The sequence below is a fragment of the Oryzias melastigma genome, linkage group LG24 (genome assembly GCF_002922805.2).
Source record: "Oryzias melastigma strain HK-1 linkage group LG24, ASM292280v2, whole genome shotgun sequence".
Taxonomy (NCBI): Eukaryota; Metazoa; Chordata; class Actinopteri; order Beloniformes; family Adrianichthyidae; genus Oryzias; species Oryzias melastigma.
The window spans coordinates 7,531,428-7,554,812 of NC_050535.1; the positions used below are offsets into that span (position 1 = coordinate 7,531,428).

The 23,385-nt window shown below is 38.6% G+C and overlaps 1 protein-coding gene across 2 annotated transcripts in view; it reads right to left on the bottom strand.

Annotated features, from left to right (window-relative positions):
- Nucleotides 1-23,385, bottom strand: part of fndc1 (fibronectin type III domain containing 1) — a 46,912-nt gene that overhangs the window by 18,565 nt on the left and 4,962 nt on the right. Inside the window, exons 2-14 of one of the 2 annotated variants that reach the window (XM_036210418.1) lie at nt 16,052-16,249; nt 15,055-15,123; nt 9,871-10,113; nt 9,682-9,777; nt 9,486-9,603; nt 9,214-9,401; nt 6,934-7,041; nt 5,455-5,643; nt 3,037-5,367; nt 2,793-2,908; nt 2,570-2,681; nt 2,107-2,442; nt 446-520 (exon numbers count right to left, since the gene is read on the bottom strand). In XM_036210418.1, the coding sequence (XP_036066311.1) occupies nt 446-520; nt 2,107-2,442; nt 2,570-2,681; nt 2,793-2,908; nt 3,037-5,367; nt 5,455-5,643; nt 6,934-7,041; nt 9,214-9,401; nt 9,486-9,603; nt 9,682-9,777; nt 9,871-10,113; nt 15,055-15,123; nt 16,052-16,249 (4,179 nt within the window). The remainder of the gene's footprint in view (nt 1-445; nt 521-2,106; nt 2,443-2,569; nt 2,682-2,792; nt 2,909-3,036; nt 5,368-5,454; nt 5,644-6,933; nt 7,042-9,213; nt 9,402-9,485; nt 9,604-9,681; nt 9,778-9,870; nt 10,114-15,054; nt 15,124-16,051; nt 16,250-23,385) is intronic. The other variant, XM_036210419.1, reaches the window with a different exon arrangement.

The window sequence follows — 23,385 nt, forward strand, 5'->3', positions numbered from 1 at the left end:
AATATTTTTAATTCTAGAGATTTTACCGTGACAAAGTAAACACTTGTTATGGCAAGTAAATGGTATACAGAGAAAAAAAATGTTTCACAAAACTTTTTTAAAGCATTTAAATGGCTAAAATAGGAGGAAGTTGCAATAATAAAACAGCAAAGTTTAAACATTGTTTTCCACTTAAGTCAAAAACAATAAAATTGTTACTGTTTTTGTTAGTTTTTGGCCAAAGCTTATAACATTATGACACACTGAGTTATAATGTTATGGAAATGTTTTTTAATGACATTTTTAGAAGAAAAAATGCCCCAAAAAAACATCATAAACATAATAGAAAAATAAGAAAATCCCAACCAACTAGCCAAGACTAAGCAAAGAAAAAAATGGTGAAAATGGTCAAAATAAAGGCGGGATCAAGGCTAACTTAGTTTAACAGTCATTTCCCAGCCAATACCTTTCTCAAGAGCTAAAGCATCAGGCACCATGGACACAGAAAGCAAGTCGTCTGTTTCCATTCCTGAGGCGTCCTCTGTCAGAGAAGTAGAAAAGCTGTCGCATGAATGTCACAGAACACAAATATTTGAAGTAATAAACAAAAAAAAACACACATGAGGTTGAGCATTTTATATTAAATAATACCTCGGATTATTCAAAATGCTCAAGCTCGTGTGCTTTTATGTGGTCATTACAAAGAAAATGCATGGATACTTTTGCCAAACGGAAAAAATGGAGACTGAAATGTGGGTTCCATGGTGTCACATGGACACACATATCTGTTAGAAAACACGCACTTATGCTACATTCACATCGGCCTCAGCAGCAGGCGTTCGAGCAACATCTTCCAATGAAAAGATGCCCCCCCAGCTGGCAGCAGCAGAATATTCATTTTGTTTGGCTATTGTTAGAGGCTTTGTCCCTTGTATTTTGGTTATTTTACTTTTTCTTGTAAATAAATTTCCAGCTTATTTTCAGCCTGGTTGTGTTTGTTTATATTCTTCGCAAACACCTAGACAGGGTGTAACATCAATTGGGGGCTCGTCCGGGATTTGTTTCCAAACGGAGAAAAACAGGTTGTGTCCGAATACCCCGCTAATCCCTAACTACTTAAAAACTATATAGTGCAGGACCGGATATGACATCACCGATTTCACATAGAGAAAATTGAATAAATACGAACATTTCACAACTTTTATTTAAGACTCCACTGTGTTCTGATGGTGGAAATGTGGTTGGTTTATTCAAATATTACATTTAAACACATTTTTTTGTTCGAAATTGTTCGACCGCAATGCATTGTGGTCTATATTTGCTTATCTAGTGAGCATTGGTGCTCTCTACGTTTTTGCAAAGACTTTTGGGAGTTTCGAGTGCACTCGATTTTGGGATTAGTAGAATCAGACTGCATTAGAAAATGGTGAACGCACTATATAGTGCACTATATCGGACACAGAGATAGTGTCTTCGAATTTGGATGTCACTTTCACTTGATGACATCATCAATAGTCGCCGGTCAGCTACCAAGCAATTAACTTCCAGTGCTCAAATTTACATAAAACAACGGTTTATAACTTTAAAAAGGTCACGCTAAGACAAAAAAATTATTAATTACATTTAAATGTAAACTTCAGAGCGCTTCTCCCCCGTGGCACAGCACGACACGGAACCCCTTTGCGAAGGAGGGCTTTTTATTCCCCCTACTTGGAAGGTTGGCCCTTAACAAAAGGATTATAGACACCTCTTCCACTACAAATGGAGGGGTAGGGAGAATGGAGGAATTCGGATTTGGCCCAATATACGATAGCGGTGTGAAACAAAAAGCCATGATTTGCAAGCCTGTTCTGATACGTACATGTGGTAGGATCGGATAGACAGTCCAGTGTAAACACAGAAAGCTAAAAACACATTCAAGAACCTGCATCCAACATGGTCTTCTCCATTGTGAACGTAGCATAACAGAAAAACAAACATTAAGCAACAAAAACATCATAGATTAAAGGGTCATGCTTGTTTACTCTTACTGCCCATTGCATAAAGATAAATTCAGATCTAAGGGAAACTAAATTGTTATTGTATTCTATTTCAATACAATTTTGTTTTTGAAGCTTGTGGATTTACCTTCTGGATAACAGTCCAAAATCCCTTCTTGGTCCAAAAGCGGATATCCAAATTCATCTGTTTTGGAGAAAGTCCCAGGTGGGCAGGTTGGGAACGGCAGTGTTGTGGAAAACTCCTCAGAGCTCCATTCTGTGGTGGTGGGTTCTTGTGTGGTCGGACGAGCTGTTGTGGTGGTGATGGTGCTAAAGGACTTTGGATGAAAGACATCTAGACCGAGAACTGGTTTTCCTCCAACCATGAGAAGTTTGTTCTTGGGGTTGACCACCGGTTGACTGTCTCTGCCATGGCCAAAAAGAGCAAGACCCTCCTGGTTCAAGAGAGGACTTCCCATGTGATCTAGTGATTGGAAAGTATGAAGAGAACAGGTGGAATTGTTTTCTATGTATTTAAAATACATTCCAACATGTACACATCAGTAACCTAAAGAAAACCTAGAAAATTCTCACGCAAAAGTGATTGTTACCGAAAATGGTTCGTCCATCCTCTCCAAGAACCACCCTCTTTGGTCGCCCTTGGGAGTCCTGGAGAACTTGTCCATCCTGGTTCATGAGAAATCCTCGCTCAAAGTCAATCATCTTAAAAGACAATAAAAATGTATGCTTTTAGTTCCTTTAGTGTCTGCAAAGCAGAAGTTTTGCTCAGATTTGGCATTAAAAATAAAGATATTAGACTAAGCTATGTATTACCCATTTAGTTCCATCAGGTCCCGTTATAAACTTTTGACTGGGAATCTTGCTACTTCCAAGAGAAGTCAAAGAGTCTTTTTCGTTGCTTGCTGTTAGATTTAGTCGTCCATTTCTACCTACATATTAAAGATTTGAAGAACAAGTTACTTATTGTGTCACACCTTATTAATCAAACAACTTCTCTTCGCATTTTGAACACAACTGTACTTGTTGGCAAGTTTTAATTGTCATGAACATACATTACCGTTTCCTCCGTTTGGTTTCCCTCTAATGACTGGATAGCGACGCCTGCTTCCGTGATTTCTTGAACTGTCTCTCGATGATGTTTGGGAATTGTCCTCCATTAGTCCACCTGTTTTAGTTACAGTAGCTGAGCCGCCGACGTTGCGGTCTGACGTTAGGTCTGGCAGGGGTATGTTTGAAGAAGAGAAGTCCACTGATTCGGGTGACGAAGCATCTAGCCTGGAGTTCTGCGCTGCATGTGGTCTAATGGGAAGTCTTGATCCACCAAACTGCCTGGTATTCAGATGAGAAGAGCGTCCATTCCCGGTCATCCCTACGCCAGGACGACGGGGACTTTGGATCACTCTGGAGGAAAGACTAGGATTGGTTCTGGACAAAGCTTCTCTTCTGCCCACATTGTCTCTATTGTTAGCAGTTCTTTCACTGATAGAGGTGATGGTAGAGTCTTTATAACTTTCTGCAAGGTCATTTCCATCCTCTCCACTCCTCACTAGGAGATGATTTTCCAATTTCTCCTTAATGTTAGTGTGTTCACTGGAAGGTCGCTTTCCACTCAAGAAGTGATGGGAGTCAGAGTCTGAAGCTGAAGGAGAGACTGAGATGAGTGGTTTTCTGGTGTCACTTGCCACGTTTTGATTAGACTGAACTAAACTAGACCCAGCTGTGTTACTCAGAGTATCTTGAGCCGGTGAAATTCTCAGGTCTTCTTTGGTCTCTTGTATCGATGACCCTGCAGCTCCTGAGAGTCTGGTTGGAGTCCCTGTTAAAAGTGGTCTGCCAGCACCCACGGAGGATGAAACCCGGGTCAGCGGCGCCCTACTGCTCTGCCTGGGGAGTGAGCCCCTTGACTTGGAGTCAAATCTGCCTGGGTATCGACTTGCTAACCAAGGGAATCTTTCAGCAAACGTAGGACTGAGTCTTGTTCGGGAGTGTACTCTCTTTCCATTTCCGCTTTTGTCTCCTCTTTTCCCTGTTTCTATGACTTGTCTTTCTGAACCGAAAGATGGTTCCTCCAGTTTAGTGACCTCTGCTTTATTCGGATCATTGTCTGGAGTGAGATGTGTTGCTTCTCTGTATGTCGTGTCTTGATTGGTAGATTTCTGTGAACCCTGTAAAATGTGTAAAGTTGCTGAATTAGGAGAGACTCCTTGTGCAGTTGAGAGAAAAGAACCTGAAGTGGATGGCTTGTTATCCTGTATTGCTGTTGAACCATGAAGCCCAGAGTCTATTGTTAACTGCGACTTGTCAAATACACTTGAATCTATCGCTGCTAAGATGTCTGGACTGCTTTTCAGAGTTGTCTGTGATGCTTTTGGATTAAAAGTATTTTGTGTTTCTTGGTTGTCAGCTCTTTCTGGTGAAGCTGACTCAGTTTTTGATGTACTTTGTGGGTTTAAAGATTGTCTTGTAGCAGCAGCAGGTTTGTAGCTCTGGGAAATTTGGGAAGAATTACCTTTGACAAAAAGTCTGGGATGTTTTCGACCAAAGCGCACTCCGAGGCCAGAGCTGCTGCTGCTGCGCCCTGCCAGAGAACCTCTAATGTTTATCTTTTGGGAATTTGCTCCATTTAAAATGGCAGTGGAAGGCTTTGATTCGGTTCTATTGGTTTTACTGTAGATATTTGGGCTGTGTGGATATGTAGCAGCAACATTTGCTTCTCTTCTAGCCTCTGGGTTTTGAATCTGTGAAGAGGAGGAGGATACAGAAGAGGACAACGACATAGACAAAGAAGGCAAGGATGAGGAGGAATTTAAAGAAATGGAGGAGGATTTGGCAGAAGATGAAGAATCTAAAGATTTTACAGATGAGTCCTTATTTGAGGAAGACGAAACGATTTTGGATCCACTTTTCTGATGCACCCTGATCTTGACCGGCCTTCTGTTCGGTCGAAATGCATTTCTATGAACAGGTTTAGTTGGTGAAGGTGTTAAAACTTTGAGGCTTGGCGGGTTTGTAGTTTTGGGTTCTTCATCGTATTCTAATTTCTCTTCAGATACAGAATCAACATTGTTGTCAATTTTCTTTGTCTCTGGGACGACCGTCACAGTTGTTGTCTCCTCTGTTGATGGTGGTGTTGGGGTGATTTTGTCTTCCACCTCATCATCTTTGGCTTTTCCTCTGTTGGAGACATGTCTGACCGAACCTCTAATAGAGGAGAAAATACTGTGGTAGGAGCGCGTTTGGGACAGTGGACGGAGTCGCCTGCCGGCGGGGCGGATTTGAGGCGTCGTAGCTGGTGGCACCTCCGTTGAGCGGACACTGGATTTGTCTTCAGAATCCACGGTCTGCTGGCTGTGCTTGGTTTTTGAAGATGACGAGGCACCACTGCTAGCTGGCAGAAAGGACAGATTATATTGATAACAACAGGATTTTCAGGTCCAGGATCATGCGCATGCTGTTTCCACTTAAGCGTGCTTACACTTTGGCATGGCCACACTGAAGGCCTTGCTCTGGGGACCCATTCCTCTCTTGTTGGTGGCTCGGATTTTGAAGATGTAGCGTTCTCCTGGGGTCAAGCCATCTATGGTGGCTGTTGTAGTGCTGCCGCTGTAAGTCAAGCTTTTCATTCCAAACGGCTTCATTGCAGGCGCATAAGATAAGATGTACTCTGTGTGGAGATAGAACACTGAACTGTAAATTAATATACTTTTTTCCCATTAGTTTTCAAAATAATTATTTTAATTATTTAATAAATCTTTCGATTTAATTTTGAGTTTACACATTTAGACACATTTGTTTAGAAATACATTAATAATCTACTATATGATTTTAATATATTTATATAAATCTGATACAGTTTATATACTGTAAAATGTATTAGTGAAATAATGAGATTGTTAATATCACACAGTGTTATAAAAAGGAGAAGTTCTAACAAAAATGTTCAGATCATTAACATTGTAAACATTGTTCTGCTTCTCCTGGAGGACGTTTCAGTTTGGCCACTAGGTGGCGATCACGCTATAACATCCCATTTTATACCAGAAGAAGAAGAAAGTTACAATGTTTAAGACCATAAATGGTTACTTTAAAAAATATTTCCTTAAAGAGTATAGAAAATTAATTCCTGTGAGTTTATAAAGATGTTTATTTAGTCAGAAATGTATGTTTAGGTCGACCGAGAATTAGTATTAGCCGTCCTATGGGAAATTCCATTAAACGTTAGCATCAAGCTAGCGTACTTTAGCTTTATGTGCTAAATTGATTTATATTTTTTATGAATCGATTATTGATCTGTTAAGCTTAAATAGATTCAAATCGATAAATCATTTTTATTAACCAGCTTTACTTCTTTAGGTTAGCATTAGCATCACTTTTCTCTGATCCACAAGGAAATAGCTAACACTATGGTCTTTGCTTTTTTTCCCTATCTTTTTTGTACATTTTATAATAATACATCTTATTTCATTTTTTGTCAAAAAGTGGATTTTTATTGGATTAGGGAACATTTTAATACTTGCATAGTTTGAAAATGAAACTTTAAAGGCCAACTTAGCAGTTTCTGATTGATTTATAGAGCTAGCAAAGCTTGATTTAATAGTTTTTGTTGAGTAAAGTTCACACAGTGCTTCTTTGATTGGAAGCAGTGGAACTTTTACCCATTTCTGTTCAGATTTTACACCTTGGATGAGTTAATGTTGGGCGTGTGAGTGCAGGTAAAGACAGGGGGGGGGCTAAGCCTTTGTGGTATCTCTGTTTGTATCTTTATGGCCACAAAAGTTTCCACTTGGCTTCTTTGATTTATGAGGACGTGGTCTGATTTAAAGAGTGTTGAAATGCAAGGAATGTATTTGGACATTTATTTATTTTTCAGCTTTTCTGATGGTCATTTTAGAGTTGAGAAAATTGGGTCTTTAGGTGGGAAAATTAGCCCCACATTGTCCTCAGTTTTTTGCACCTCTTATTCTTCCGTTTGGTTCTTCAGGGGGGTCCCACGTTGCAGTAACAACTGTCCCTTTTCCTCTTAGCGGCTTGACCTCAAAGTTTTCAGGTGGTCCAGATGGTGCTGTGACGGCAGAATGAAAATGTAAACTGACAGATTAGGGCGATACAATTCTCAAAACTTGAGAAAATTGCTGTTTTAAGTGTTTGAAAACAGTTTGGTGTCTGAGTGAAAGGCAGCTGCTATACACTGACAGGAACCAGCCACTGGGAAACTGTATGAAGCTGCAGATGGAGAGCTGATCTCCCAGCCAGGCAGTAAATGCTGGCATTCCAATGAACCACAGCTCAGGAGCTCCTGTGACAAAATATAAAGACTGCTGCCATAACAGAGCAGCAGCCTAATGTAAAAATCAGATGGGAGTTAAGGGCGGTGAATGTAATGTGGCGAGGAATGAGGAAATAACAATAAAAAGGTTTACTGGAGAGTTAGGAATTTGCTTGTATGAGAAAAGAAGTTTTAATTTTCATATTTTTGAAGCGTTACCGCTTTCACGATTGTGTACAGTGCAAGGGTTTTTTCACCAATTATAGGGACACAAGCAGCAGGTGAAGCATGTTAAAAAAACACATGTTCTTGCTACACATTCTCTCTCCTAAATTGTCATATATGGTTCAGACCCCACCCACATTTTGACATTCTGGGTGTCCCAAACTCCTCGTTTTTTGATGTGCTGGCTGTTCTGATTAAATTCTACATTCCAGCCCATGGGATGCCTTGCTGGACGTGGTAACAGACATAGAACTGGTACCGGTATCGGGTTAAGGTACTGGTACAGATACCCGGGTTAGGGTAGGGCACCAATACTGGACCGGTACTGGGTTAGGGTATCGGTCTACGCCCCCGGGGTTGTTGACCTCTGATTCGTGTCTGTGGCCTGGTACCAAGCAGCCCTCGGTCCATTATCAATTCGGAGGTTGGGGGACCCCTTAATGGGAACAGCCAGCATGTCAAAAAACTACAAGCTGGGGACACCCAAGACCTAAAAAATTGACACAGAGGAGGCCTAAACCATACGTCCATTTAACCCTGGTACTATCCTAGGTATGCTGATGTTGGGAGTGGGGTCATCTGGACCCCACAAGACGGTGCACTAAACTTGTTTTTAGTGATATTTGATTTTCACAGGTGTTCGTGACAAACAGGACACCACATTTGTCAAGGGATGGATAACACGTCAATGAAAGGTTTGAGATATGGCGAGTTTGTAGTGAGAATGCGTTGGTCTTAAAAGTGAGTATAGAATATGGTGTTCACACTGGACAAGTAGGGAGGGGCTTCTTCTTTTTCTACTGTTTATTCGCGGATGTCCGCCTCCTACATTTGGAAGGGTTAGTAAAGTGTTTTAGCGGTGCAAAGACTTTTTCTTGCACAGCTCAGATATTTCAAAGACTTTTAATTACAGTTGCATACAAAACACAGTTATCAGTTTTGTCCTCCACGATCAATTTTCAAATGATTGGCACTTCATTAAATTAAAAGGAAATTCATCCTTTCGCCACTATCAAATTTGAGTCCCTGATTGGTCAAAAGTATGACCTGGTTTACCTTGTAGTACACGTACAAGGGCTACGCGTTTTGTACATAGAGCTTAAATACGGTCTTAAAAATTCACAGCCGGCAAGACCAAGTGGACCACATTTGGTTAAAAATGGGCAGAAAATGAGGGCCCCAATTGGGTTTGTCCACAGTTTCCGTGGTGAGCCCACCTGTGGTTGCTGGTCCCAGGGCAGTGGAGCTTGCTACCTTGCCCACCAAGCAGCTGGCTACTGAGCCAATGTGGACAAACACTGATGGGCCACCATGGAAACTGTGGACAAACCCAATTGGGGCCCACATTTTCTGACCCCTTTTAACCCTTTCACTCTCCTAGGCTTGTTTACATTAAAAGTGGGGTCATTTGGACCCCACAAGACAGTGCGCTGAACTTTTTTTTTCAATGATTGTCGATCTTTACTGGTGTCCAATGACAGACATGAAGTCTTGTCCACCTTATCCACCTTTGTCATGGAAGGGCTAACACCTCAATCTAAGGGTAGGGTCATCTGGACCCTATAAGAGAGCACAAGGGTTAAGTCATATGGGGTCCACTTGGACTTGTTGGCTATGAACTTGTGTGCCGACACACAAACGCAAGAGTTTTGGACACAGAAGCCCAAAACGTTTGGTGGCCACTTGAACACGCGTGGAGAGGGGGGTGAGTACGTAGCTTCAGAGAACAGAATGAAGGAATACCTGACTCCGGGGTCCTTTGGAAAACAGAGGCACTCCACTCGCTGTGTTTTTCTCCTTCAGAGATCCTGATAGAGAACTCATACATCCCGTCAGCAGACAGTGTTTCTATCATCACTCTCCTTTGGGAGCTCTCCCGGTACTCCCAGCGCGCCGACTCTCCCTTCTCCCTGAACCTGACCGTGTATGACCTGAGTTAAGAGTAAATGAACTGTAATACCTGGATACAAATTACCTCTCCATCATTTTGACAGATGCATGCATTGAAAGCCCACCTGGATGCCTCTGGGGAAACTTTCCCCATTTCAACAGCAGGGTCAACCCAGGAGATGAGGACTGATTTAGGGGACATGACCCTCACGTTGATGTCCCGGGCTTCGTTTATAGGCGGTTCTGGAGAAAACACGAGCAAACATAAATGTGAAGTTAGATGTACTGTAGGAATATAGAAGCTTCGTTTCATTTTTGTACCTGGTATTGATTTGACTGCGGCTGCTCTGATAGGGGGTGCCCTCAGGCCCTGGGCCGTCTGTGCCTGTAGTGACACCATATGAACGGACTCAGATGCTATGAACAGAAAAGGATACCAGGCACGGCCAGGGTTTACACTATGGACGCTAAAGTAAAATGATAGACAGTACTGGAAATGGGTCGTCTTACGTTTTGTTCTGTATCGGTTTATTTGCTCCGCCTGACGCTTGGTGTTGTGTTGACGTCTTTTGTGTAGCATGGGGGCCCCTGACGCAGATCTATCCGGCTGTCTGGGACCCGACGAGGACTGAGGTGCCCGCCTTTTAATCAAGGCGCTCGTCCCGCCCGCCGGGCGAGCCGTTCGGTCCACTTTGGCGTTCCGCCCTGCAGTGGAGTAATTTCTGACACCAGTTTGTGAGGATCTGACTGAACCTGCAGGTTGAAGAAAATCAACAGTTAGAGTTCAGTCAGGTTCATGAAACCTTTAGGACTCCATATTTCAATATGTGAGATTTCTGGACCTGCCTTCAGGACTTGTTGAGACTGACATGGAAAATATTAGCGCATAGCTTTTCCACTTAAAATAACTATTGCAAAAACAGGTAATTTATGAAATGTCAAACCCTTAAAAAAATGTGTCTATCTGGTATTGTTCAACGTCTAACTTAAAAACTCACACAGTTACTGATCCCAGACCTTTCCACTATTCTGCCTGCAGCACTAAATGATATCACTGCTTATATAAGACAAATCAATCCACTCTCCTTCAGAACCTCCTGATCTTTTATTTTCTTTACCTTCCTCCCTCTGCCTCCCTTGTCTGTTCTTCATATTAGCTTTAAGGTAAAAGTTTCCCATCCACATTGGTTCAAACACAACACGGTTTAAGGGATTTAAAAAAGTGAATGATGACGAGAGTTTGAGAATATCTTTGTGACAAGCTATACCTGAAACTCTGAGGTGTCAAAATCAATCGCAAAAGGGGCCAAAATCCAAAACACACCTTTGGTTGTGGGCCAAACATAACTAGATATATAGCATTACCTGCGATAATGCTAGTGGGAATGCTGTAAGCTGAATTTGGTCACTGAAGATGCTGAAATTGATAGTTAAAAACACTGAAGCCAATAGCTGAAAATGGTGAAGCTGATAGCCAGCTAAAATATTAGCTAAATGCCTAAAAACAAAAAAAAAATGTAGATTAGCCAAAACAGCTAGAATGTAGCTAAAAAAATGAATAAATAAACTTCAAAACAGCCTGAAAAATTGCGAAAGGCCTAAATTAGCCAAAACAAAACAGCCAAAAGTATCTGAAATATTAGCTTCAACTCCAAAACAGCCTAAAAAAACTGTAAAAAGCAAGAGAATTTGGGTACAGAGAAAAAATTTGGTGCCCGAAATTAATAGGAGGAAGTCTCTCCCCCTGCCGTAGCCGGTTGCAACAAAAATATATATTATTAAGCTTTCGAGCATTTTCCCTTTTTCAATCTCTTTTGTCGACCCTTTTAGTCAAAAGAGCTGTTTAAAACAGTAAATATTAGCTTAACTCCAAAACTGGCCTAAAAAACATTTTTAAAAAAGCCTAAATTAGCCAAAACAGCTAGCATGTAGCTGAAATATTAGCTAAACTCCAAAACTGACAAAAAAAGAGTCTAAAGCAGCTAAAATAGCTAGCATGTAGCTGGAAAAAAATAGCTGTACTTCAAAATAACCCAAAAACGGAAAAAAATTGAATTAGCCAAAACAGCTAGCATGCAGCTGAAATATTAGCTAAACTTCAAAATGGCCTAAAAAATAAAAAAAGAAAGCCTATATTAGCCAAAAAGTTAGCATGTAGCTGAAATATTAGCTAAACTCGAAAGTTGACAACAAAAAAAATGGAAAAAAAGTCTAAATCTGCCAAAATAGCTAGCATATAGGTTGAAAAAAATAGCTGTACTTTAAAATAACCCCAAAATGGAAAAAAATCAAATTAGCCAAAACAGCTAGCATGTAGCTGAAATATTAGCTAAATGTCAAAATTGCCTAAAAACATCTTAGTAATAGCAAAATAGTCCAAAAAGTGAGCAGAATGACAATTTTTAAAACTTTAAACCCATAACTTTTTGAAGATATAAAAGAATAATTAAAGAATAATACAAAGGCAGAAATTTTATACCAGAATAAATCAACTGAAACCTTAACTTGACTCGTGTGCTCTGTCCTCACAACAGGAAAAAGCCTCTTTTCCTTTTAATCAGTGAACTTCTCGTTTTCCTTCCTCTTTCCTTTTACCCTTTCAAAAAATAAAAATGAGTAGGTCACTTCCACCAGACCATAAAGCCATTACCTCCAAAGAGCTCTTAAAGCCTGGTTTAACCTAAACACAACTGTCTTTGTCATTCGTCTGGACTTCACAGTCGTCCGAGTGATGGCTTTGGACACCACGGCTGATAGAAAGGTCACTTCACCAGCAATTTGATTTCCACAAACAATTTCCAGCGTTAAACTTTTCCTGCAGGCTTGGATGAATATTTCGGCCTGGCAAGCCAGAGCGCTGAAAATCTGGACAGCAAAGAAACAGCTGTGCTCAAAATACCCGATGCTGTAATTCCTTCACTGACTTTACAAGTTATCACTTCATGCTGCACATAATTTGAAATGCTGGTGAGCAAACAACTATGTTTTAATAATAGCATGCAGATGGTTTACGATCAAACTAATGAACATTGTTGTGTAACAACCTCCAGCTTTATCATTCAAATCAGATTTAAAGAACTTTTTTGTTTTTGATGCTTTTGATGATTAATTTAGCTGCACCTAAAGTTGATCAAATAGTTGTTCCATCTGGTGTTTAGATGTCACTTGTAAAGTTAATCTTTCAGTCTGAGCTGCAGCTTTTGTGGTTGGTTTTCATTACACCAAATATAAATAATCAAAAGACTTGAAATCACTTTACTAAAGCTAGAAAAGGACTGCTTTACATCAATGCAGATGAGTCAGTTGAAATAAGCGGCTGCTTGATGAATGACGCATTTATTGTTGGTCAGAAACAAACAGAAAAAAAAATTTCAAAAAGACTTCTTCATGGCAAAGGACGGTAATAATGATGTCTGTAATTTTCAACATCTTCTTTTAAGGTTTAGGCTTGGTAATTAAAAACCAGGTGGCTGCTTGGTTTTGGTCACCATAGCAGCTCTGCTTCGGACAAACAAAAGCGAAACAGTAGAGCGCTGCGGTGAGATGTGGTTTTCATTACTGCTTTGAGGGAAGTGGGTTCAGGTTCAGCTGCTGGTTCTCCTCTTATCAGGGGCAAATTTTAAAAGGATTTTCTTAACAGTCGGCTGCACCAAGCAAGTGGCTTGAATAATTGTACACAGGCGCAGCATGGACAGGAATATGTTGGCCTGGGAATAATGAGCCTTAGAGCCCTGGGCACAGGCAACCTAGGCAGCTGCCTAGGGCGCAATCTGGTGGAAGGAGTGCCAAAATTTTCCTTTTTTTTACAGTTTGAAGCACCACCCATTTCATGTTAAAATAAAAAATGTAAATAAACTCAAAAGTTTGATGTAACTCTCCAGTGCAGCACCACTATCCCAGGGGTGTCAAACTCAATCGTACATGGGGTCAAAATCCAAAACACACCTTATGTCACGAGCCGAACAGGATAAACATTTATTGAACACACTAAGATTATGTTTTTAAAACTTTAAAACCATAACTTTGCCTATTCCCAGGGTGGGCCCTGGGCATAGGCGACTTAGGCAACTAACTGCCTAGGGCACAATCTGGTGGAAGGGGTGCTAACATTTTTTTTTTTTACAGTTTGAAGCATCACTTATTTCATGTAAAAAGAAAAAAAAGAAAAAATGTAAATAAAACAACTCAAAAGTTTGATGTAATCAGTAACTCTCCAGTGCAGCACCACTGTCCCAGGGGTGTCAAATTCAATCGCACATGGGATCAAAATCCGAAACACTCCTTAAGTCGCAGGCCGAACAGGATAAACATTTATTGAACACACTAAAATTATACTTTTTAAAACTTTAAAACCATAACTTTGCCTATTCCTTGGGCCGGCCCTGGGCATAGGCAACCTAGGCAGCTGCCTAGGGCACAGTCTGATGGATTATTGCTGTAATTATTTATTAATTTTTTTCTTTTTTTTTGTTTAACAACACTCATTTCATGTAAAAACAAAAAAATAAATAAATTAATTCAAATTGTAAATAAAACAATTCAAAAGTTTGATGTAATCAATAACTCTGCAGTGCAGTGCCCCTCTCTGGGTTGGGGGGGAGAAGAGGAGGGTACACTGTTGCCGCTGTTAGTGCTTTTTTAAAACTTTAAGGATAAAAAAAGGAAGAGGGGGAAACACGGGTGCATTTTGGTTGAAAAAAAAAATAACTAAGATGTGTTTTGGGTTTCTAGTGCGACTGAGTTTAATACCCCTTCTCTTGATAATTCCTCCCCTACCTCTACGACTTTTCCTTACCCCTCCAATTGTAGGGGAATTTGAAGGGGTAGGTGTGTCTGAAATAGTTTTTTAAGGGTTAACCCTCGCCACTGAAGGATGCAGAGTTCTCCGTCGTGAGGGTGAACCGCGTTACATTGTGCCGCAGAGGAGGCGAAGCACATTTCTTCACGTTAGTGTACTCTGATGCGCAGAAGTTTACATTTAAATAATGATTTTTTTGTTTTAGCTTGAAGTTCTAAAACTGAAGATATTAGATGTGTCAGAATTTACTCACTGTATAACGCGTTCGCCATTTTCTAGTGCGGTCCGAATTTACTAATTCCAAAATGGAGTGCACTAGAGATTACCCAGAAGTCAATACGAAAAACATTCACTAGATTAGCAAATATAGACCACAATGCATTGCGGTTGAAGAATTTCGAACAAAAAAACGTGTTTATATAATCATCAGAACACAGTGGACTCATAAATAAACGTTGTGAAATGTTCGTATTTACTCGATTTTCACATCGTGAAATCGGTGACGTCGTATCCGGTGTTTAGGAAAATGAAAGAAAAGTAGTGAAAATCGTGTTCGAATTACCTTTAAAATCCAGGGCACTATACAGTCCCACACTATTTAGTTTTGTTAGGCTTAGAGAAGGAATTCGGACACAACCTATTTTTCCATAGTTCTCCATTTGGAGGGCTAACTGTAGGGGTAGGGCAATGCCGTAGGGCTAGCGGAAGTATTAGGATTCTGCCTTTCATTTATCGGAATAGAATTTGTTCCTGTCTTATTGTGTGAGAAAAACAACTATTTCAAATTTACTCAACTTTTAACAAGCTAAAATCTTAAATGATCCAACAGGAGGACAAAGTTCAGGTCTAAATCTACTTAATTAATGTGTTGTGGTATAACATAAGATCGGATTTACCTGCTGACGAGTTCCGGACAGGTGCATTACCCAGCACAGCAAAGCCATCAAGGTCAACCCAATCAGGGTCTAAAATAAAGAGAAATCTGTCTTCATTGTGTTGAAATTTCAGAACAAACTTTCTTTTGTCTCAAAGTAGAAATAGTATTCCTTTTAGCTCCAACTCAACCCAAATCTGCAGAAAGAGAGTGTGGTGTTATGATGACTGATGCAGTCCCCGTCGCTGATGGGGAACAACTCACGGAGCATGAAGAATTTTTGGAAGAGTAACACTGAAACTGAGCTCAGTTGCCACAGATTAATGACAAGTCAGAAGCTGGCGAGTCGTCCGCGGGACGGCAGACACAAACCCAGAAACGTTTTACGACCACTCCTAGACACAATACATGACAATGCTCGACTGAATCGCTTCGCGCCACCCTATCCCACACCACAACCACACACTGACATAATAGGTAACCACAACACAGAGAACGGGGTTATAGAAGCAAAACAGGGTCTGGAGAAGGGTTCACTCCAGACTTTGAGTCGCTGATGAAGTATGGCTCTGAGATGCCAAAGTTGGCGGTAAATGGAATAATGACTAAAGCAGACCGTGCTGTCTCAACAACACAGGCTGTGCGTGCACTCCGACATTAAGATTCACTTTGTCCTCTCAAAACGAGCAAAGAATAATAAAACTTCCTACATCTATAGAGTGTATTTATGCGTGTCTTCATAAATCTAACAACAGAATTATAAACTAAATCTCTGCTAACAAACGGCTCACACATGCATCCTCTTTACAATCCCACTTGTCACTTGAACAACTCCAGAACTTCGATTATTCATTGTAGAAATTTAGGCCAAACTTTCAGACACTGAATGACTCTATAGTCTGAGTTCCTTTCCTGGCAGCTCAGTCCGAACTCGCATTCCTGTTTGGTCTCAGTTGAATCACAGTGAGCACAGCCAAACACTCACATGATTTTTGCTTTCCACTTAGCTTCTTCCTTACCCAAATCCTCCAGCAGATGAGCGCGGCTGTCCTTGCTGACTTTGGAGAAGCGGTGCAGTCTGGTGGGTTTGCTGCTGGAGCTTGTGAAGAAGCGATCAACCGGTCTTCCATCCAGATGAATCGGAGGCTCCCAGATTTCCCTCAAGATCTCATCCAGAGATGTCTGTTTCCCATTTTGTGACCGCGGGAGTTTCTCCGCTGAAGAACAGATGATGTAGAATTCATTTTTGCTGAATTAACTTTTGTCTAAACAACGCTAATTTTGTTTTGCTTCTGAGCTAATTGAAAAGATTTATCCATGTTAGATATTTTGTCTAAATGTTGGGATAGAAACTCAAAATTTTGATTAGTCTGACTCGTTTTTGTTGCAGAAAAAGTATTTTTGTTTCCATCTATATTACACTCGTTTTTTATGTTATATTTAATTTCTAATAATACAAATGCCTACAAAAACATTAACTAAAAGAGTTATATTACCTGAAATAATGCTAGAGTGAATGCTTTTTGCTAAAAATTGAAACACGATTTACTTTAATTGCTAAAGAGATGCTGAAAATACAAAAGCTACTAACAAAACATTAAAGACTTTAGCTAAAACTATGAAAGAGCACTGAATTTGACCGAAATTTCTGAAAAATGTGTAGAAAAATTGGTTAAAAATACACATTCCATGCTATTTTAACAAAATATTTAGTGTGTTGCTTACAAATTAGACTAAAAACCCTAGCAGATGTCAAATTAGCCCCCAAAAAACAATGCTAGCATGTTGCTTACATACTAGCTAAACTCTAAAATAGCCTAAAATTCCCCAGTAAACTGATAAATAGTCGATGACTAATTTAATAGTCGATTAGTCATTACTTTGTATTGAATGGAGTCAGACTGTAGTTAAGTTGAAAGTTGTAATGCTAGCTTTTTGGACCATTGTAGCATTTATTAAGGTTTTTTAGGCTATTTTGGAGTTTAGCTAATATTTCAGTTACATGCTAACTATTTTGGATACTTTAGGATTTTTTTCGTTTTTGTAGGCTAATTTGGAGTTTAGCTAATATTTCAGTAACATGCTAGCTATTTTGGATACTTTAGGATTTTTTCTTTTTTTGGGCTAATTTGGAGTTTAGCTAATATTTCAGTTTCATGCTAGCTTTTTCGACTAATTTAGGATTTTTTTGTTTTAGGCTAGTTTGTAGTTTAGCTAATATTTTAGTAACATGCTAGCTATTTTGGATACTTTAGGATTTTTTCGTTTTTTTAGGCTAATTTGGAGTTTAGCTAATATTTCAGTTTCATGCTAGCTATTTCGACTAATTTAGGTTCTCTTGTTTTAGCCTATTTTGTAGTTTAGCTAATATTTCAGTAACATGCTAGCTATTTTGGATACTTTAGGATTTTTTTCGTTTTTGTAGGCTAATTTGGAGTTTAGCTAATATTTCAGTAACATGCTAGCTATTTTGGATACTTTAGGATTTTTTCGTTTTTTTGGGCTAATTTGGAGTTTAGCTAATATTTCAGTTTCATGCTAGCTTTTTCGACTAATTTAGGATTTTTTTGTTTTAGGCTAGTTTGTAGTTTAGCTAATATTTCAGTAACATGCTAGCTATTTTGGATAATTTAGGATTTTTTTTCAATTTTTAGGCTAATTTGGAGTTTAGCTAATATTTCAGCTACAAGCTAGCTGTTCTGGCTAACCTAAATTTTATGTTTGTTTGTGTGTCAGCCTAATTTGGCACTTAGCAAATACTTTAGCTGGCTATCAGCTTTGAGTAATTAGCTTTAGTGATTTCAGATATCAATTTTAGCATTTTCAGCTATCAGCTTCAGCATTTTTAGCTATCAATTTTAGCATCTTGAGCTATCAGCACTAGCATCTTCAAATTCAGCTTACAGCATTCACACTAGCATCATCACAGGTAATGCTACATAACTAGCTCATAATTATGTTAAAAAGTTAAGTTTTTAATGTTTTACAAATGTAATTTTGTCTGTCAGTTTCAGTCTTTTTTAACACTATTTAAAACAGTAAAAACAGTCATAACAAACAACAAAAGAGTAACCAAAAAAATAAATGAATAAAATAAAAGGACAAGGCTTTTAACTTTTTGGACGTTAAACGTTTGGATCATTGTGCACACTGACCTAACTATTCTGTCAGTTTCCAGGAGGGCTTTCTTCTTGCTTTACAGCTTTACTCCACAGTCCTTTAAAATACTTCAACTCATTCTCCTTTAATAAAAAAAAAACGTGTCTCTTTCCAGCAGATGATGATGACATTAGATCTGACGATGGAAACTGTTTTTAACAACGGTTTTACGGTTAACTACAAGCTTCCCCAGAGCACGATGAAGGACTCAATTCAGTGAGCTGACAGGGAAATTTGAAGAGAAAAAGGAGCTTCCATCCATCCATCCATATTTTAAACCGACGGTTTAGTTAAATATCAGAGAATCGTGTCATAAACCGACCAATACAAGAATAAAAAGGTTATCCAAATAATGTTTTAAAGGGTAAAGTTTTTCTTCATCCTCTATAAAATTTTTAAACTTTATTTGTTCTCTAGATTTAGTGTAGTAACCATTAAATTGTGTTATAGTTTTCTTATAATCCCAAATTTTCAGTATGAAAGTTAAAAATGTGACTCCCAAATTTTAAGATACAATGAATAAATAAAATAGAACATTCTCTAAAACTGGTATTTCGGAACATAAATTTAAAATTTTAGCAACTTTATTAGCAGCAAATTACTATTAGACAGCAGATTGCTGAATATTATGCATTATTATTATAGTATGTGGGAACAAGTGCTGCAATAAATCCATATTTTAAATAAAGACTCCTATTTTTTGTCTGGTAAATGCAACTTTCTTTAATTTGGAAATCTTTTCTTTCCTTACTGGATAAGTTCTTTAAAAAAATAAATTTTTCGCTACTTTGCTGGCATGGGGGCTTCAAATTAGCATTTGGCGAAGCCTCTTTAAGAAAGTAGCGGACAGATTTTCGACACTTGACTCAAGAATGAGTTCTGGTGGGGAGAATCCAATAGTTTCCAAAATAAAACTTTCTTCAGAATCAGATGAAAAAATAAAATGGAAAATTTTAGGTTGTGTGTTCTTTCGTTGAGAAGCCTCTGCTAACCTCTTCATGCTCGTTGGTGAGAAAGAAAGTGACCAAAAACCCAATTACAAATTAGTCATTTTAATAAAAAGTTGGATAAAAGTCTTATAGAGTACTCTGGATCGTCACCATGACGTCCAGTTAAATGGACCCCAAAGATATATCCATCAGGGAGGGCTCCATGTGGCTTTAGATCAATGTTTACCATGACAAAAAGAAATCCTTGCACGGTAATTAATACCTTAAATGTTCGTCTTTACCAGATCTAAGTTTTGTAGCAATTATAGCTTTGTTTTTCAGTGGTTACGTCCTTGAAGTGCCCCCTAACTCAGGGGTGTCAAACCCCTGAGTTCGCGAGCCATGCAGGATAAACATTTATTGAACACCCTAAAACTAAACTTTTCAAAAACTTTATAAAATTAACCAGACCGAACCGCGGGACGCGGCTGGTACAAGTACCCTAACCCCAGCCTGGTCCGCGTCGACTGCGTCCGGAAGCCAGGATTGGTCCACGTCCGGTACAGACTGTCCGATACCGGGTTAAGGTTAGGATACCGGTCCAGTCCATGTGCAAGTACTGGACCGATACTGGTTTGGGGTCTAGAGGTTGGGGATCCTTGATTTTATTGGACGTCAGTTGAGGACATCCAAGGCGATGACATCCAATGAGAATGTGTTTCAATATGTTTCCTGTCCAAGATAACATCGGGCCATTAATGACATAAATATAAAAGGATCTGGCGGGCCGGAACAAATCACCCAGCGGGCCGGATCCGGCCCCCGGGCCTGAGGGGCATCTGGTCACATACAAGATAGCATCAGAATCAATCTGTAGCCGGAAGCGGAAATCGTAACTTTAGCCGGTTGCATAAGCGGAAATTTCCTAAACTTTAGAAAACCCTTAAAATTATATTTTTGTCCGGCTATTAATTTTCCATATTTTTTTCTCAGGTCAGATTCTCTTTCCGGGCCTTGACTTTGACACATGCGCCCTAACCGGTTCCAACAGATCCATATGGGTTCATGTAAAGATGTATTCATCAATAAGTTAATAACAAAAATAGCCTTCATTTATTATAAAGCCCTTCTCTACTTGGTCCTGTTTGAGGTTCCCATGGCCTGCTACTGTTTGGGTAAAAGTGTGGAACACTCTAGACTCGTTGGCAGTCCATCAAAGGGCCACACAAAGACCAACAACCACACACACTCAAATTTAAGAGAAGATTTAGTCATCAATCAACCTATGAAGCAACTTGTGGGAGAAAGCCGGAGTGTTCCAGAAAGCCCACACATGGATAGGGTGCACACAGAAAAGACCACAACGCTCTACTCTACTACAGCCTATCAATATGTGGAAACCCTTTTGAAATCCTAAAATAAACGACACAAACGCTCTCCACTGTGGCTGGGGCGCACACACGCTCCCTCATGTTTAATCTACAGTAAATTCCATACGGAAACTTTAGCATTAGATTTTCCATCATGCTAGGAGCTCACTGCTGACTTCATCTGTCTGCAGTCTGATCTTGTGCAGGTGGGGTACACGGAGCTGTTGGCCTGGTTTGCTGCTGGAAACTGCACTGAAGGCAAAAGCAGAACTGTCTAAGATAATCCAGAGCTCTAAAGAAATAAGTGACTTGTTTTTTAAGATAACAGTTCACAAAAACAAACGACAACAAGGATTGTTGAAATGACATTGACTGTGACCAGAATGGGGGCTTTTTTTCCACATAAATCTCTGGGAAGACCACAAAAAAAAGTTGTGTCAAAAAACACCTATTTTAATATAAATAAAACTAAACAAAAAACAGTATTTTGATTATTTGATTATATAACTAGAAAAGAAAAGAACAGAAGAAAAGAGAAGAAAAGAACAGACAAAATAGTGACGCAATTTACTTTAATTGCTGAAGGGATTTGCTGGAAATGCAAAAGCTATTTGCATAATGTTAAATTTGCTAAAAGACTGGAAATGACACTAAAGAACTATGAAAGAGCGCTGAAGTTAACCTAAATTTCTGAAACATTTGAAGTAAAATTGCTTAAAAATCCCTAATACATCCCAACTTTTCCAAAAAAAAAATTGTGTGTTGCTTAAATATTGGCTAAACTCAGAATTAGCCCAAAAACCTCAGTAGATGCCAAATTAGCCAAAAAAAAGGCTAGCTCGTTGCTTAAATATTAGCTAAACTCCAAAATAGCCTAAAATTCCCCAGTAAACTTAATTAGTCAAAAAAGTTAGCATGTTGCTAAAAATATTAGCTAAACTCTAAATTGGCCTAAAAACTCCAGTAGATAACAAATGGCCAAAAAATGTAGAATGTTGCTAAAAATATTAGCCAAACTATAAATTAGCCTAAAAACCCCAGTAGATAACAAATTAGCCAAAAATATTAGTATGTTACTTAGCTAAATCTTAAATTAGCCTAAAAATCCCAGTACATAACAAATTCAGCAAAAACATTAGCTCGTTGCTTAAATACTAGCTAAACTCCAACATAGCCTAAAATTCCTCAGTAAACTAAATTAGTCAAAAACGTAAGCATGCTGCTAAAAATATTAGCTAAACTCTAAATTAGCCTAAAAACCCCAGTAATTAACAAATTAACCCAAATATTAGCATGTTGCTAAAAATAGTAACTAGAATCTAAATAAGCCTTAAAACCCCAGCAGTTAACAAATTAACCCAAATATTAGCATGTTGCTAAAAATATTGGCCAAACTGTAAATTAACCTAAAAACCCCAATAGATAACAAATTAGCCAAAAATATTAGCATATTGCTTAGCTAAATCCTAAATTAGCCTAAAAACACCAGTAGATAACAAATTTAGCAAAAACGTTAGCATGTTGCCTAAATACTAGCTAAACTCCAGCATAGCCTAAAATTCTTCAGTAAACTAAATTAGTCAAAAACGTTAGCATGTTGCTAAAAATAGTAATTAAACTCTGGGTTAGCCTAAAACCCCCAATTGATAACAATTTAGCCATAATATTAGCATGTTGCTAAAAATATTAGCTACAATCTAAATTAGCCTAAAATTCCTGTGTAAACTAAAATAGTCAAAAACGTTAGCATGTTGCTAAAAATATTAATTAAAATCTGGGTTAGCCTAAAACCCCCAATTGATAATTTAGCCATAATATTAGCATGTTGCTAAAAATATTAGCTACAATCTAAATTAGCCTAAAAACACCAGTACCTAATTAAATTAGCAAAAACGTTAGCATGTTGCTTAAATATTAGCTAAACTCCAACATAGCCTAAAATTCCTGTATAAACTAAAATAGTCAAAAGCGTTAGCATGTTGCTTAAATATTAGCGAATTTCTGAATTAGCCTAAAAACCCCAGTAGATAACAAATTGGACAAAAATGTTAAAATGTTTCTCAAATATTACATAAAATCCAATTTTTTTTAAATAATATAAACGGTTAAAACATAGATTTAATTAATTTATTTAAAGGCTTGTTGCTAATCTTCTTAAAAGTTTTACATTTTGAAGAATCTCTTATTCATTTCCTATAGGGCATATTGTGCTCAACATTTCAAACACTACAAAGTTTATGAATACCAAAAATTCGAGCAGTAATGTCCTGAACAAGCTGAAGGTTTTTATACTAAGATAAATCGCTAAAAGTGTGATTTAGTTTTTACATGATAAAAAACATACAGAAAGGAGCAGAGGAATCAATGCAATAGAAGCTTGAATTTCCAATGTTTGTTCCAGGAGAAAGGCTGATAGATGATATCACAGGGAGGGAAATTAAATAAAGTACTTCTTTCATTCGGGAAAAAGACCGAAAAAGTCACATGACCACAAACCATCTATTGTCTAGGTCAGACAAACTTCTTAAAGTTTGAAAACTTCCAATTTAAAGGCAACAAATGCTGATTGGTTTGTGATTTAACCTAAAATAAGTGTTCTAAACAACAATATCATCTAACATAGAGCAACACAAACTAAAAAAATCATGATCTCAAAAGACCCCACGGTCAAACATGAGGAATACATTTGAGTCCTTGGCCTTCTTTTCCTTTTTTTTAGCCTTGAAAACATTTGGAAAATAAATCTCAGTGGAGTATCTTCACTAAATCCTTCTTTTTACCGTGTTTTCTGTCGGCTCGCTTCCAGCTGGAACTGCAGCTTCCCATTTAGAAACGAATGCCAACCCAGCCTCCCGACTCAACAGGTGGTCCTGTCTGCTCAAAGTTTAGCCGTGT